Here is a 14126-nt window from a genome sequence, read left to right as displayed (position 1 = left end):
CGTCACTTCATCAATAATGAACCAGAAATAGACGTTAAGAAGGTCTTCTGTGTTAAGGAGATCAATATATCTATGTTAATAACCCATGTTAAAAATTGTGATTTTATAGAAAACCTTTGGTTTGGGCTCATGAGATTACGCTACTTTGTGTTGCGACTGAAATAATTTTACAATAATCACTCAAATCGATATCGTATATAAACAATATATTACTGCTTTGAGCTTAAACCACAGTGGCGGTAATTTATCGATTTTTTGTATCAGAGGATTTTTCCTTTCATTTTGTTTAGAAATGATGCCTCATACACAAATAGAGTAAAATATGCGAAAACTCTGAAACTCCTCTCAATCTCTAAGAACGGATAGTTTTCAAAACTATGTTGAAAACTATCATAACAAAATAAGAGAAAAATGAAGAATTCGCCAGAAACGCATAGAACATATATCAACTTCATTGCACTTAAAAAGTAGATAATTGCACTGTTGCCACAGCCGGTTGCGTCATCCAATCACGTGGAACCGCTGCTCCTGTCACTGTCCTGCACGTGTAGCTGCTGGTTCAAGAAGGCGACGTTGCAGGTTTTGAGACGCGCAGCTGCAGCCAGTGAAGGACAGGGCGACATACATGGCGTTGAACACAAACTGTTGCTTATGTCGCATTGGTCGAGCATGCGCAACAGTTCTGTGGGGTTAGGTCCACCATCTAGTTTTTCTAAAACCGTTCTAGTATTCTTTTAGCTCATACTTAAAGAGATTTTTGCTCACCAATATCAGTCTTATAGCAGAGATCAAGTGCGGTTGTCAGATCCCACATTTGTATGGAACCATTGGAGTGACCTGTAAAAATGAACCTACGCGGACGTGAGCCCATCCTACTGGAACCTTCGCATTCGTGCACACAAAAGGCGCTTACAGTGCTGCCGTCCACTGCTTTAATGACGCACACCCTATAAACTCACTAGATTACACAGTTAAGCACGTCCAATCAATCCAGACCTTTTGCCATTACTAGCCAATCGCACAAAGAGCTGATCAGCATCCGGTACCACCTTCTGAACAAACACCTGCTCGTCGTCTTGCTCACCAAAGGGGCCGCAATCGTTGCCGGCGATAGAGGCTGAGGTCAAACCACCAGAAGTACCCAAAGCCCCTAAAGAGGGCTCTGCCACTTCAAGCGCCACAATCTTAAACGAAGCTTCAGGAGCTGACCCTGGTTGAGTACTAAGCATACCTCGGAAGCGAGTTACACGCCAGGAGCGCACGTGATTGTATTCCGAGCACACCGAGACTAAGTATTTCTCAGACAAAGTTACCTATTTGCAATGGTCAAGTCAAGACTTTTGGGTAGAAATTAATTAATAATTTACAACCTTCGTGACTTTACTTTGGTGAACAGTGAAAGTTTGAAAGAGCTGCGGGCCATGGCCCACAGTTTCGGGGTGTTGCACGATGACTCTAACTGCTCCTGAGGTGGTTCCATAGGCTATTTCGATCCAATTTCCGCACAGATCTAGAGAAAGCCACATAAAACACTTTGATTTCAGATCTTTTAAATGCAAAATGTGTATTTATTTACGAGAGTTATCTGGTAGCTTGGTGTCTTGTGTTGTATACCAGCAAAAATGTGCAGCTACTTTAAGACATTGCGCAGAATATTCAGATGATGTAACTATAGATCTACCAAATGACAACACAGAGTAATTTCTATTCTCACTCAGTATAACAATATTAGTGCAAATAAAAGTTGTTAAAAATTGTATGAAACTTTCTAAAAGTAAACAACATTGGTAACACTGTTATTTTAAATACATATACGGGTATTACCAACCCAAGGAAAATATAGGGATTGTGTAAATAGAAAAAGGACAGCATTAGGTTTAATATGTCTCCGACAAAGACCAACGAAGTGGGAAGAGTCACCGTCACTGCGATGTTTAGATTAGTATCGATTTCGCTTCCTTCGTGGTCGTTATTCGAGGCATATTAAACCTTGTGCGGTGTTTCTTTCACTAATATAATCCGTATGCGGCCATTGGAGCTGGTAATATCTGTATATAACACATGATTTTGAAACAAATGAAAGGTGCATTGTTACATTTTCATGAGGGTGCATGAGTTTTAAAGAATTTATTTCAAAATTTAAGAAATTACCATTACTACACAAAAATCCCTCCCACTAGTTCTTTTGTTATTATTAACAATTAAAAGTGTCATAGTGTAATCATTGTGAAAGCTTTCGAATGGAACGCATACCTTCCCGACCTCTCTCTGAAGCTGGCATGAAACACAAGGCCTAAGTTACAGAGCTCAATATCTACATTAAACTATTTGCTCAGCCAATGCAACAAAACATTATTTGGCACACTACTTACTTGTCTTTGGCGTCAAATAGACTGAAATAGCAGTCACAGTATCATTGTTGGGATCCCTATAGAGCTCTGTAACCAGAAGGTCATTATCCTTCATCCTCAAAGGAAATTTCTGCATGTCTAAAAAAGCAATTTTTTTCAAAATTAAAGCAAGTTTTAATTGTTGTGCACAAGAGACCTATATAATAGATGCATCCATTATTGCATCCAAGCAGCAAAATGGAGCCTGCAGTGTCGAATGAGGCAATGGGCATCACATCCTGAGTCTGCCAATGCTGGGTCATGGCATGCCACACTCCCAATTTCCCTAAAGGAGAAAGGGCCACCAATTGGCTGCCAATGAAGAACAAATACTCGACCCTGACATGTAAATTGAAGGTGCCTGGAAATTATAATTTAAATTAAAATATTTTAAATGGTTACACTTACCAATATTGGTCCTGGTACCCGCATCAGAAATACCCCACAACCTCACTTGACTCCCATAAGAAATAGCAACCATTTTAGAGGTTTCACTAGAGCCAATTTTAGCATTTATGGCTATACGCTCGATGCAGCTTTCAATGTGAGGGCTTGTGAATACTTGCTGCCACCCACTTGAGTCTTTAAGCCTAAAAAACAGGTTTTAAAGCAACATCAGACTCCCCAAAAGTAAACAAATTGCTACCTATAACACACCACAAAATGAGCATAAGCTACCACAATCCAATTGTGATGAGCCTTAATGATTTGCACTCTGAGAGGATCTGCCCAGCTAGAACCTAAAAGAGATAGTTAATATATTATTTTTTTAAATGCATTTTACAGTAAGAAAGAAAAATATTTTTTTACAACACCATGAACATACTTGCTGTCCCGAAAACCAGCCCCAAATCATTCCTCACAAGTTTATTCAAATCAGCAGAAGAATTACGTGCATGTCTCAGGTCTAAAGAAGCTGTCCTTGAATGAGCTCTATTGGAAACCCCTCGCAAGTCCTGAGAACTTCTACTGTAGCTTCCCTGAAGACCTGCTTGCAGTCGTAGTTCCAATGAAGAATTCCGTGAATGACCTACACATGTATATTTTTTCTCATCTAAAGATTTTTGAGTTTTAATTTGTTACCTTGAGAATTATAAAAAGCTCCAATACCATGGTTTTGGCCCTGATCCCTACCACTGGAAGTGGACTCAGCCTCTGATTGGCTGTTGTCAGTGCTTGCACTCTCTCCTTCTGGTAATCGTGCCCTATGAACTGCTGTTGTCTCCACTAGAACCCCACTGCCATTTTGTGTGTCATGCACTGGTATTGCTGAAGATTTCCATTAGGCAATGAAGTCAGAAATGAAATACAAATACTTACAAGGAGGGGGCAAATAGCCATAAAACAAAACATCTCCACAAGCAGACTGAGATAGTTCCTCACACAACATCAATCTTCGAACCAAGGGAGCAATATTATAGTACTCAGCCTCATGTCGAAGACTCCTTAAATCGACGCCTTGTACGTCAATTTCGCGGGTTCTCAAATAGTTTAAGATAACTGAGAACACTTTAGGGTCTCGGTCAATAAAAATGCAACCTTTTTCATCTCGAAGACTAGAGATGCGCCCGTTTAAGAGGGCAGTGAAAAAAGTGTCCGGAATGAGCGTGAGAGTTTGTCTTGACGTAGAAAATCTGGAAAATGTGTTGAGAATTAGGTCAACTACATTAGAAATTCAGGCTGGTATTCTTACCGTTTTCCTCCTACGTTTAAATGCAAAATGTCGCCAGAATAGGACTGATGGAACATTTTGTTACTTTTTTTGGTTAATACATGTTTAAGTGCGATGAAGACTAAACTTGGCAATGGAAATTGTTGTAATTGGAAACATTTAGTATTTACATTAATAGTAAACAAAGCTGACACTGACAGTGATTTATAACCTAACTGTCAGTAGGTTTTTTTTCTTGATTTTACAAGATAACCTCATTTTTTAGCTCATATTTCAATTTCTCGCAGTAATTATCTTTAAATTTCTTTAAAACCTTGAATTATGCTATGGAGTTAACCCGGAGCAGAAATTACCGTAGCAGAAACAGTTAGAGAAAATCAAGTAAAAACCAAAGGCAACAAGGCCAAATTTTTTCGTCATGATGAAAAGGAACTTGAGACCACAGAAAATATCACGTCATGAAAATTTTACCCCACAACGCCAACAGTACTCCAAAGCAATAGCCTACGAGGGAGAAAGCTGATGAAAAAAGAAACGTCTAGGTAAACAAAAAGTGGCGTAATGCCTCATCAGCAGGAAAACTTCAAATCAGGATCTAGGAAATGCCACCAATTCACTTTTAAGACACCAAATGGAATGTTGTAAAGATGAAAACGAGGTGAAGTCTACAATGATGGCAGAGTAAAAAGTATTAATTCCACTTGAATCTGTTATTTAAGGTCCAAAGACACTACCTCACTATCCTTCATACTCTCCAATCTATTCCTGAAAGCTCAGTACACCTTTGATGCATTTTGATAGCAAATAGCTTACTCAGCACTTTATGTTTAGGGTTTATTGCATACCTCTAAATTTTATTTAATTATACAAGATTTCATACACATATGTCATATTAGCAGGTAGAGATTAATTTCCTTAAGTGGTGTAGATAGAATCAAGAACCTTTGTCATAAATGGGTGAAAATAAAAATAAAATTTGTAAGAAATAAAAAATATAATCAATAATATGTGCTGTATGACTCCTTGCTAATCAGCTACTGTTAAAACTCATATGTAATACAGGCAATTTTAAACCATTTATTCAATATGAAAGCCTCCTTTTTGAGAAAATTTAGTTATTAATATGTCCCTGTCCTTTGGAAACATCACTGATACACTGCCACACACCTTCTGCATTTTGTGACCACAAAGAAATCTTATTATCACCACCTGAAACAGCCAATATATTCCCATTTAAAGACCAGCTGACATTCCAAACAACATCATCGAAGAGATGCAGTATTGTTGAATTCCAGTTGATGCAATCATTTGAGTTCCAAATAACAACTTTTCGGTCTTGAGAACATGATGCTATTGTGTGTCGGTAGATGCCCACTGAAGGGGCCCATTCTACATCCCTAACCCAATCAGAGTGAACCTAAAATAATTACATTAATTCCTAATCAAACAACATATTTATTGACTAACTTCAAGCTTGTTTTCTTCAATCCACTGGTCTCGGTCCTCTCTCCAAATCTTCACCAAATTGTCACATCCCCCTGAAACTAGTCGTTTTACCAATGGCTGCTGTTCACTCTCATTGCCATTAAATAAAGGGGTAGTTGCTGGAGCCCAGCTCACAGAGTTGCATCCTATAGCATGGGCATTTTGGACCTTTCTAGCATCCCAGCTGTTAGTCTCAGGTGTATAAGTGAGAATTGAAATTGAGCCATCACTACTACCACAGGCTAAGATTAGACCGAGTTCGGCAGGGGCAAATTGCACAGAATTGACACTTGAATCGTGGTTGGCATATTCATAATACTTTGCCCATTTGCGATTGGTCTCCTTCCATATGATCACCTTTCGGTCATAGGAACAAGAGGCAAGAAGGTTGCCAAACTTGGGATGGCTCCAAGCAATTTGCCAGACTGGGCCAAAGTGTCCTTTGAGATCATCTAAGAGGGTGGACGCTCCGTTTTTGATGTCGTAGACTTTAACACTGTTGTCCGAAGAACAAGTGGCCAGGCGGAGCCCGTAATAGTCTACTTCGGCATCGTGGATCATATCCTCATGGCCTGTATCCAGTGAGTTAATTATGGACACCATTTCGAACTATGGAACTATTTTAATATTGTAAATGGGACAAATAATAAAGAAAAAAATATGGAAGTTAACTGGAAAAACAAAAAAATTTGGTTAAGTTTGAAGGACGTGTTCATGAACCGTCAAAGTCAATCAATATTATGGCAGATTTGTCACTACGGGATATCTCTCCTTTTGTTTTAAATAGTTTAAAGGAAGAGAGAGAATACAATTGCACAATCGATTGTCAACTGATTTTGCATTAGATAAATCACTGCCGCGATTGGTTAAGAATTACCTCACTGTCAAAAATCTATTTTTAGCCGAGCGCACGCGTCAGACCATTTAATTTCCGCCATTTCTCTAATTTATTTGTTGTCGATTGTGCACAAAAATAGGATTTTATTGTTAAATTAGATTATGGAGACCGCACACATTCCCCAATAAACTGAAAGAGTTTTGCAGGTAATCACAACTTAATAACGGCTTCCTTCAATTCTCCCAAACTGGAACCTGCCCCCTCTCCCCCGCACGTGTAGTTATAAGCCCCAATCGCGCCAACATTTACAAGAGGGTACTTTTCTGATTGCAGCGGTGCTGAGTTTGATATGAAGATGAAACTACGTTAGGACGTTTTAGTGAGACAGTGTGTAATAAGGGGAACAACAAGCAATGGGGGCTTTTCTCGATAAACCAAAAACTGAAAAGTTCCAAGAGGTCGGAGAGGGAAATGGACTCAGGTTCGTAACTTGTGTGAGTGTGTCTCCAATTAGCCTAATTTTGTAGTTATGAGATTATGAATCAGCAGTACCCACCTTGATCTTGATAGCATCATCTAGGATTTATGTAACTTGAGCAATAGCCAAAACTGTAAATATTTAATTATTTGAGTTGAATTTTGAACAGATTAACTGAATTGAGGACTTAAACCCAAATTATTGATATGGTGTCAACTTTAACTGCAGGGTGTTTTCCAAAGAACTGTCAGATTAATGCTTGCGATCATTTTTATAAAAATGCTAATTTTCTCTGTAGATTTCTAATTTGTATCTTACAGCCAAATTAATCAACTTTATCTGCTGTATTCTGCTTTTCAGAAATCTGCAAGTTTTATTTTAAAAGGTCTAGTGCAAGAAATATTTTATTAGAAACTATTTGGATTTGAAATGATTTTAGGCTAAATAATGAATGTGTTGTTAGCTTTAAGTTCAAGTTCATTTGCAAAGAAATACTGAAGTAGAAGCATTCATTATATTCTTTATTGTTTTCTAATTTAGTTTGATTTTAAAGTTTAAATCACATTAATAATTTGATCCTAAATGCGGTATGTTCAGGTATGCAGTGGCCAGTATGCAAGGTTGGCGCGTTGAAATGGAAGACGCTCACTCAGCTCGCTGCGCTGGTCTGACCGACGACGAACGGCTGCGCGATTGGTCTTATTTCGCCGTTTTTGACGGGCACGCAGGCGCTCGCGTCTCGGCCCACTGCGCCGACCATCTTCTTGACGCTATCGTCGCGCAAGAAGAATTCAGCGAAGACGTCATCAAGGGAATCCGACAGGGATTTCTTGGTAATACCTCTTTATCGACTCAAAATCAATAATTCACTCAATTTCTGAACTCTAGAGTTGGACGATAAAATGCGTAATTTACCTGAAATGTGCTCGGGTGAGGACAAGTCCGGTACGACAGCGGTCTGCGCCTTTGTTTCGCCTAAAGGGCTATTTATTGCCAACTGCGGCGACTCGCGAGCAGTACTTTGTCGCAGCGGTCTACCCGCCTTCAGTACGCAAGACCACAAGCCCGGTTTACCCTCCGAACGGGACCGCATCGTTAAGGCGGGCGGTAGCGTTATGATTCAGAGGGTGAACGGTAATTTGCTACTCGCTTCACACCAAAAACTATAATAAATTTTGAGGGATTATGCAGGCAGCCTGGCGGTGAGCCGAGCTCTAGGCGATTTTGAGTACAAAAACGTAAAGGGACGCGGCCCTTGCGAGCAGTTGGTGTCCCCCGAGCCGGAGATATTCATGCAGGAGCGAGATGACCGAGTCGACGAGTTCCTAGTGCTGGCTTGCGACGGCGTGTGGGACGTTATGAGCAACGAAGACCTGTGCGCGTATGTCAGAAGTCGGTTACAGGTTACGGACGATCTACGAGAGGTCACTAGTCAAGTTATTGATACCTGTTTGTACAAGGTATATCCAGTTACTTTTGTGGTTTGTGGCAAACGTGAAGGAATTATTTTGAAATTTTCAGGGCAGTCGTGATAACATGTCCATAGTGCTGGTGGTGTTTCCCGGAGCGCCGCGGCCCTATCCCGAGGCTGTGCAAGCGGAAAAGGAGTTGGAGGCCACGTTGGAGCGGCGCATTAAAGGTTGTTTCAATTATATTACTTGCCAGGAGTACCTGTTTTGAGGGCGGAGCCCCACATAGCGTTAAAGGCTCCGCTCTACTCGTCCCGGTCGGTCCGCGTGATTCTCCTTTATAGTCGGCGTCGAAACCGACGGGTCGCAAAGTTCTAGTCAATTGTTATTCTAGTCAATTTGTTGTGATGTGTCCCGTTGTTATTTAGATTTATGTTCCCCAGTTCCTCGTCGATTGTGTTCATTTATGCTGGTAGTGATCAGGGAGAAAAGTTTGAAGATAACATTTAAACATTAACAAAAGGAAACAGCTGATTTGCGTCATGTTCTTTATTATAATTTTTGCGTATAGGTAGTTCCATCTTGGTAGAAATCCTGACTTGCTATGGAGTGCAAGTGAGAAATCAAAAACGCTGACAGTTGCCAAATTTAACAAGGGAATGAGGCTAGACATCTGGTACATTCCTAATAAAATTTGCAATTTTCTAAATTTTTAATCTCACACGTTTATCAAATTCGGCAACTCTCACCGCCTTTGTTTTATTTACGGTAAAACATCTCCATTCTAGTATAAGTTGGAATTTTTAATAAGTGGGAATTACATTGCAGCGTCTTTCCATAATTCTCCTATAAATGAGCGACTTACAGTCTCATAATTCAAGAGAAAAAATACAACCAAAGACTTCTGCAAACATACATAAATGTATGTTAAAGCCGAAGATCTGTCTTTTTCAATAAATATAAACCTTTTAAATATGCGTAAATCATGTAATTTCGAATATCTAGGTCTCGTTAAATTCGCAAAATTTTTCAGTTATCTTCAATCTTAATGTTATTGAGGGTCACTTTTACCAGCAAATTTTATTTCTAGAATTCACCCAACTCAGTATTATTTTCCTTCTCTAATAGCAATAATGGATTGTTGTGATTTTCATGTGATTTTTAGGTACTTAATCGATATACTTCTAGAAGGAGAAAAGACCCAACTAAATTGTTATAAGCGAGAGCTTAATCAATAGGCATTAAGAGTAATGCAATAATTAATCTAGTCTTCCTTTGTGTGGCGGTCGCCCAATTGTTGCGATTTTAGTGCCTCTAACGTAGGTTATTGTAAGGTGTACATGTTATGCCGAATGTGTTTATTTACCACCAAAGTGCCCCCATTTGTACCTGTTTTAATCGCCGCACTTGCAATAATTTTTCGAATCTTTGTCACTGCTCAAGGGTCCCCTTTAAACTAACTTTAGCAATTGACATCAAAATAAACGTTTCAAGCAGGCACCAATGGCGTTTCATTGACACCGATTTCTTTTTGTATTTTTCAGAAATCGTTGAACAGAACAGTGACATTGAGTTCTTGCAATTACTTTCGAAACTCGACACGTTAGAGATCGAGGGCCTCCCTCCCGGGGGCGGGCTGCCTTCTAAGTAAGTTTTTGCACCTTTTTTTAGGGGTTTTTATGCGCAACTATTTTTTCCAGACGAGCACTAATCGAGCGCATGTACAAACAATTGTTACCGGACCGGGCGGACACAGTAAGTCTTCACTTTGATTATCCAGGCGCTTTTTAAGATGGCTTTTATTGGCTGTGAATGTCTCTCGAAGTAATAAACCGCGTTTTTTTGTTGCTTTTTTTTACCGTTTTCTACTAAAAACCATGAGTACAAACAGCCAATACAGTGTAATTTTTGTTGTAGTAAAAATGGTCTGTTCTGTCATTTATAGGACTTGGATGCGTTCAACTAAGTGTAATAGGTAAGCACAGAGGGGAGAATATTTTTGTACAGAGTACGTTGGTTTTTAAAGTTAATTATTGTTAGCCTAATGAGGAGGGGTGGGCGGCAGCGGCAGATTCAAGTTTATGCAAAAACTCTTAAATGCATTCAGTACAGTAAAGAAAAATGTTTTAGCTATATAATTTTGACCAATCTGTTCATCAGTTGTGTCTTAAAATCAAAATTACATTATATACATCGAAATCGCAGGTACCTAAGAAGATTACGGTCACTATATGGCGCGTTATTTAAGTTTGTGACGAAACTTCAAGGGACGATTCTAAGACGAAAAGTTTATATAAACATAAAACATGAAATTGGTGAAAATTATTAATGTTTATTTTAATTAATATTTAGTGTGGTATCGATTTGTCCTGATCGCATCGCGACCTTGCTTCGCCACAGATTTAATTAATTTTACAATTTTTGTTCGATCTGTAGTGCATCACGCATTCTCCAATTTGACAAAATGTTCTTGCCGATTTTTAATTGGATTTTTTGACAAAGTCGCGGCCGTATTTCACTCTAGGTTTAAGGAAAGTTTTATCCAATCGCTTGCCTTTCGGACGTCTCACATAAATGGCCCATCACTTCCAACCGAGTTAAATTTCGACTCATCACTAAAAATGACTCGTTTCCAATCATTTTTGGCCCAATGAAAGTAAGTTCGCGCGATGTGTAATATTGCTTTTATATTTTTCTTACTTGGAAAGGGTTTTTTGACAGGTTTTGACGTGCTTAACATATCACGAACCGACATTCAACACTTTAGCAAATAGTAATGTGTCATTCGCTTTTTTATTAGAAATTTCACGTAAATTGTCTAAAGTAAAAAAACGTAATGAATTTATAAGTTTTCACATTCACCATTTCGTCCAAAAAATTTCCGTCCTAAAATATTTTCTTCAAGTCGGCAGTTCCAATTGGATCCAGTACGTGTGCTGCTTAAGAATGAACTTAATTCTAAATCATTCCGAATTAAGTAGGTATGTTTCCACCTGCCTGCCTTAAAACACATGTCACGAAAGAGAAACAAGTGGAAATATGTAACCCAAAAGCCAACTTCATAGCCATGTTGGCAACCGCAATATTAAATTTATTAACTTGTTTCACGCTTATGCTATGTTTGTGTTATGTTATGTGGTGTCATTCTACATGTCTGTCTTAATCCACCAATTACAGTGTTTTTGTACACTAAATGTATATCCTGCAAAAGAAAGTTTGCCTGTTGAACTGTAATTCTATGCTCTGCCTTTTCTACAATTTTTCTATACAAACTTGCATCTGCCACTGACTTTCTCAAACTTAACGAAAACTGTCGGATGTGTAAAATAGTATCATTAATAATTATAAAATACACGTTATTGTAGAACACAGTGACCTGCAGGAAATAAATACAATTACAGTTGTAAGCGAGCTGAAGATAGCCTTCGTTCGCCATTAAATCAACGGGCCAAAATCCTCATCATTCGCACCAACAAAAACGTGTTTTCGTTACTTAATTTTTTTTTACTCTTTTAATCGGTGACTGCATTTTGTTAATAGTACGTAATCTTGATGTGTCAGCACAATTGTAATTTTTTTTTTGTAAGTTTTTACCTGTTATACAGTCAATAGAGGGACAATAAAGGACTATTTATTCCCCTTAAATGTTACACATGAATTTTCGCAACAACGTTGTTGCACATAAACCTATAAAAGTGTAAGTCTCGTGCCTGCAAGGGCCCATAAGCTGTTCAGGGTGGAGCTGCCAAATTGGCCGGTTATTCTTCAATGAAGTGTTTTGGCCTCTACAGGGTAGCACGTTATGTATATGAATACACTTTTGTATGTGAATACATTGTGGCATATCGTTGTAGTAACTAAAATGGTTCCAAGATCCACACAATTGTATAGTAATTCCCTGTGAACGATTGTTTCTAGCTGTACTAATAACTAGTGTTGGTCTATTTTTTAACTGTACCCCAATAACGTAAAAATAAATCGGGATGTGTGTGTGCTGTATAAGATAGAATACTCGGAATAAATTTATTTAAGTAAAACTTTTGCCTTTTGAAATTTTTACTGGATCTTCAATCGCAAGAATGTACATTAAATGGGTTGTACCTACAATTAAGTTATTACAAAAAGAAATCACTTGCAATACAGATCATGTCATTAAAAACTAAGTCCACTCCTTAATGTCACAACAAACCGCGCAAGCACGGGGATTCAATACACCAAAGTCCAAAAACTCAAGAGACAAAGTACGACGATTCTATCGATGTAATCGGTAATTTATAAAAAAAAATTAAAGATGTATAAGCAACCTTAGAGACAGTATTAGCGCATCCTATACCTATTCTCTTCATGCACCTCGCAAAGATCGCCTTTGAAATCCAGTTTAATGACGAAATCCAAGTCGCGATTGTTGCGCAAATTTGGCTTCATGGTGAACACTCCGTGGATCTCTTCTCCCTTCTGTACAGTCATGTAATCTTCAAAGTAGAATACTGTTTGCTTCCAGTGGGTGTAAGGAGCGTCAGGGGCTGTAGTGAAGCCAATTCTTTTGTGACATTTTGTAAACTCAACTGTGAAGTATGTGACCAATGCTTGCACATAATCATTCCTTCGCACACCTAACAAGAAGCTGGATGAGAAGTCTAGATCCTCCTTTTTGACTGTGTACAGATCCACTTCCTTCACTAGTGCTGGACCAGTTACTACTTGTTTGGGATCCACTACATCCACTAGAGGTTCGCTTATAGCCACTTTTCTTATTGAGCTCATATCAAAGCCATATACATCATCCCACCAGTTGATTTTCTCATCCTTATACTGGCGATCTTCAATGGCAGTAATGAACAAAGAGCAGCGATCCGGGAAAAGTAAACCATTGGGCTGCAGCCACTTATCCCGGGCAAAGAGTACTGTGTCCAACATACTCTCATAAAACAGGCAATACCCCATCCACTCAGAGATTATGATATCAACTTTCTCAATGCCTTCTGGAAGGGTGATTTCCTCCACTTTTCCTTTAACTATAGTGATTATGTGGTCCAGTTTATTAGACTCAATAATCTGCCTGGCATATTCTACAATATTCGAGCATTCAACAGCAATGACCTTTTTGGCTCCAGCTTTTGCAGCAAACATGCTAAGGATTCCTGTACCACACCCAATATCCATGACAACTTTACCATTAAACAAATGCTTGTTGTGGTACATAGAGTTGCGGTAAGTTAGTGTTCGCACCTCATCTTTAAGCATTTCTTCATGGATGCCAAAATGGGCATATGAATCAAAGTAGTAATCTCTTGAAGTCATCTCTTCAGCTGGGATGTCTTCCATCCTCGCCACTTTGTGGTTTTCGGCGATGTGGTTAGTTGCAGGTGCTGCTTCCATGGTGTCCATTGCAGTTTACCTGAGAAAAAAAATTAAAATTCTCCTTCATATTTGATTGAGTGACTCGTTTGAAAGTTAGGCTTTAGGAGAAATATAATCGCTTTGTTACATATAAATTCGGGTAAGGAGCAGTTTTTTTTTTTCAACTAACACCGGTTTCCACTATCGGTTGTTGTGTGTAACGAAATAACACGTGCTAAAGGGAGTTAAAAATCGGTTGACCAGAATAAGTATTGCTATCTAGGAAATCAATACAAAATGAAAAATTCAATATTACCTGCTTTTTAGGACTAATTATCGTATTTTTAGGAAAAACTTGGCGCCGAAACTGACAAAGATTCAGCGTTTCTTCCAAAAAGAAAAATTGAAGAAGCTTTGACAAGGATAGTAACATTGATTGTCAATATTGACATTGAAAGCGTTGAAAATCAATGACAATGACGCTTAATAGCTTAATTTAATTCGTGTACCCTGG

General features: G+C 38.7%; 4 protein-coding genes across 9 annotated transcripts; 1 reads left to right on the top strand and 3 right to left on the bottom strand.

Annotated features, from left to right (window-relative positions):
- Positions 1–189: 189 nt before the first annotated feature.
- LOC136342823 (BTB/POZ domain-containing protein KCTD3) lies at positions 190–4251 on the bottom strand. Of its 3 annotated transcripts, none has more exons than XM_066289015.1 (13): positions 4084–4251; positions 3711–4024; positions 3474–3659; positions 3217–3420; positions 3037–3130; positions 2799–2980; positions 2548–2751; positions 2373–2489; positions 2254–2274; positions 1371–1510; positions 997–1313; positions 766–947; positions 190–712 (listed from the first exon to the last, which is right to left on the bottom strand). In XM_066289015.1, the coding sequence occupies exons 1-13, from the start codon at positions 4137–4139 to the stop codon at positions 510–512; spliced, it is 2220 nt and encodes a 739-aa protein (XP_066145112.1). In that variant the 5' UTR covers positions 4140–4251; the 3' UTR covers positions 190–509. The 3 variants fall into 3 exon arrangements, with proteins under 3 accessions (XP_066145112.1, XP_066145120.1, XP_066145131.1); XM_066289023.1 differs by having other exon boundaries at positions 190–703; XM_066289034.1 differs by lacking the exon at positions 2254–2274.
- A 786-nt stretch (positions 4252–5037) lies between these two features.
- Sec13 (secretory 13) lies at positions 5038–6285 on the bottom strand. The gene is made up of 2 exons (XM_066289088.1): positions 5530–6285; positions 5038–5479 (listed from the first exon to the last, which is right to left on the bottom strand). Exons 1-2 carry the CDS (start codon positions 6148–6150, stop codon positions 5174–5176), a joined length of 927 nt encoding a protein of 308 aa, XP_066145185.1. The 5' UTR covers positions 6151–6285; the 3' UTR covers positions 5038–5173.
- Positions 6286–6440: 155 nt separating this feature from the next.
- On the top strand, positions 6441–12309 carry alph (alphabet). Of its 4 annotated transcripts, none has more exons than XR_010732695.1 (10): positions 6441–6591; positions 6719–6866; positions 7461–7696; positions 7752–7997; positions 8055–8323; positions 8385–8502; positions 9817–9919; positions 9973–10027; positions 10190–10247; positions 11674–12309. XR_010732695.1 is itself a non-coding variant. In XM_066289056.1 (10 exons), the coding sequence occupies exons 2-9, from the start codon at positions 6799–6801 to the stop codon at positions 10236–10238; spliced, it is 1116 nt and encodes a 371-aa protein (XP_066145153.1). In that variant the 5' UTR covers positions 6441–6591; positions 6719–6798; the 3' UTR covers positions 10239–10247; positions 11674–12309. The 4 variants fall into 4 exon arrangements, 2 of the variants coding, with proteins under 2 accessions (XP_066145153.1, XP_066145144.1); XR_010732694.1 differs by having other exon boundaries at positions 11638–12309; XM_066289056.1 differs by having other exon boundaries at positions 10218–10247.
- Position 12310: 1 nt separating this feature from the next.
- Art1 (arginine methyltransferase 1) lies at positions 12311–14073 on the bottom strand. Its single transcript, XM_066289074.1, has 2 exons — positions 13929–14073; positions 12311–13670 (listed from the first exon to the last, which is right to left on the bottom strand). The coding sequence occupies exon 2, from the start codon at positions 13658–13660 to the stop codon at positions 12590–12592; it is 1071 nt and encodes a 356-aa protein (XP_066145171.1). The 5' UTR covers positions 13661–13670; positions 13929–14073; the 3' UTR covers positions 12311–12589.
- Between the last annotated feature and the right edge of the window lie 53 nt (positions 14074–14126).

The sequence above is a fragment of the Euwallacea fornicatus genome, chromosome 1 (genome assembly GCF_040115645.1).
Source record: "Euwallacea fornicatus isolate EFF26 chromosome 1, ASM4011564v1, whole genome shotgun sequence".
NCBI lineage: Eukaryota > Metazoa > Arthropoda > Insecta > Coleoptera > Curculionidae > Euwallacea > Euwallacea fornicatus.
Note: the sequence above shows the minus strand (reverse complement) of the source record. Positions and strands in the feature narration are given on the sequence as shown.

What these genes read in the sequence shown, in the direction of transcription:
- LOC136342823 (XM_066289015.1), bottom strand. Translation starts at nt 4,139, where the DNA reads ATGTTCCATCAGTCCTATTCTGGCGACATTTTGCATTTAAACGTAGGA. An exon ending in CTATTTGACGCCAAAGACAA is followed by an intron (nt 2,275 to 2,372) that starts GTAAGTAGTGTG and finishes GTTTCATGCCAG; the next exon opens with CTTCAGAGAGAGGTCGGGAA. An exon ending in CTGCTATAAGACTGATATTG is followed by an intron (nt 713 to 765) that starts GTGAGCAAAAAT and finishes GAACGGTTTTAG; the next exon opens with AAAAACTAGATGGTGGACCT.
- Art1 (XM_066289074.1), bottom strand. Translation starts at nt 13,660, where the DNA reads ATGGACACCATGGAAGCAGCACCTGCAACTAACCACATCGCCGAAAAC.
- Sec13 (XM_066289088.1), bottom strand. Translation starts at nt 6,150, where the DNA reads ATGGTGTCCATAATTAACTCACTGGATACAGGCCATGAGGATATGATC. An exon ending in TTGAAGAAAACAAGCTTGAA is followed by an intron (nt 5,480 to 5,529) that starts GTTAGTCAATAA and finishes TAATTATTTTAG; the next exon opens with GTTCACTCTGATTGGGTTAG.
- alph (XM_066289056.1), top strand. Translation starts at nt 6,799, where the DNA reads ATGGGGGCTTTTCTCGATAAACCAAAAACTGAAAAGTTCCAAGAGGTC. An exon ending in AATCCGACAGGGATTTCTTG is followed by an intron (nt 7,697 to 7,751) that starts GTAATACCTCTT and finishes TCTGAACTCTAG; the next exon opens with AGTTGGACGATAAAATGCGT. An exon ending in TTGATACCTGTTTGTACAAG is followed by an intron (nt 8,324 to 8,384) that starts GTATATCCAGTT and finishes TGAAATTTTCAG; the next exon opens with GGCAGTCGTGATAACATGTC.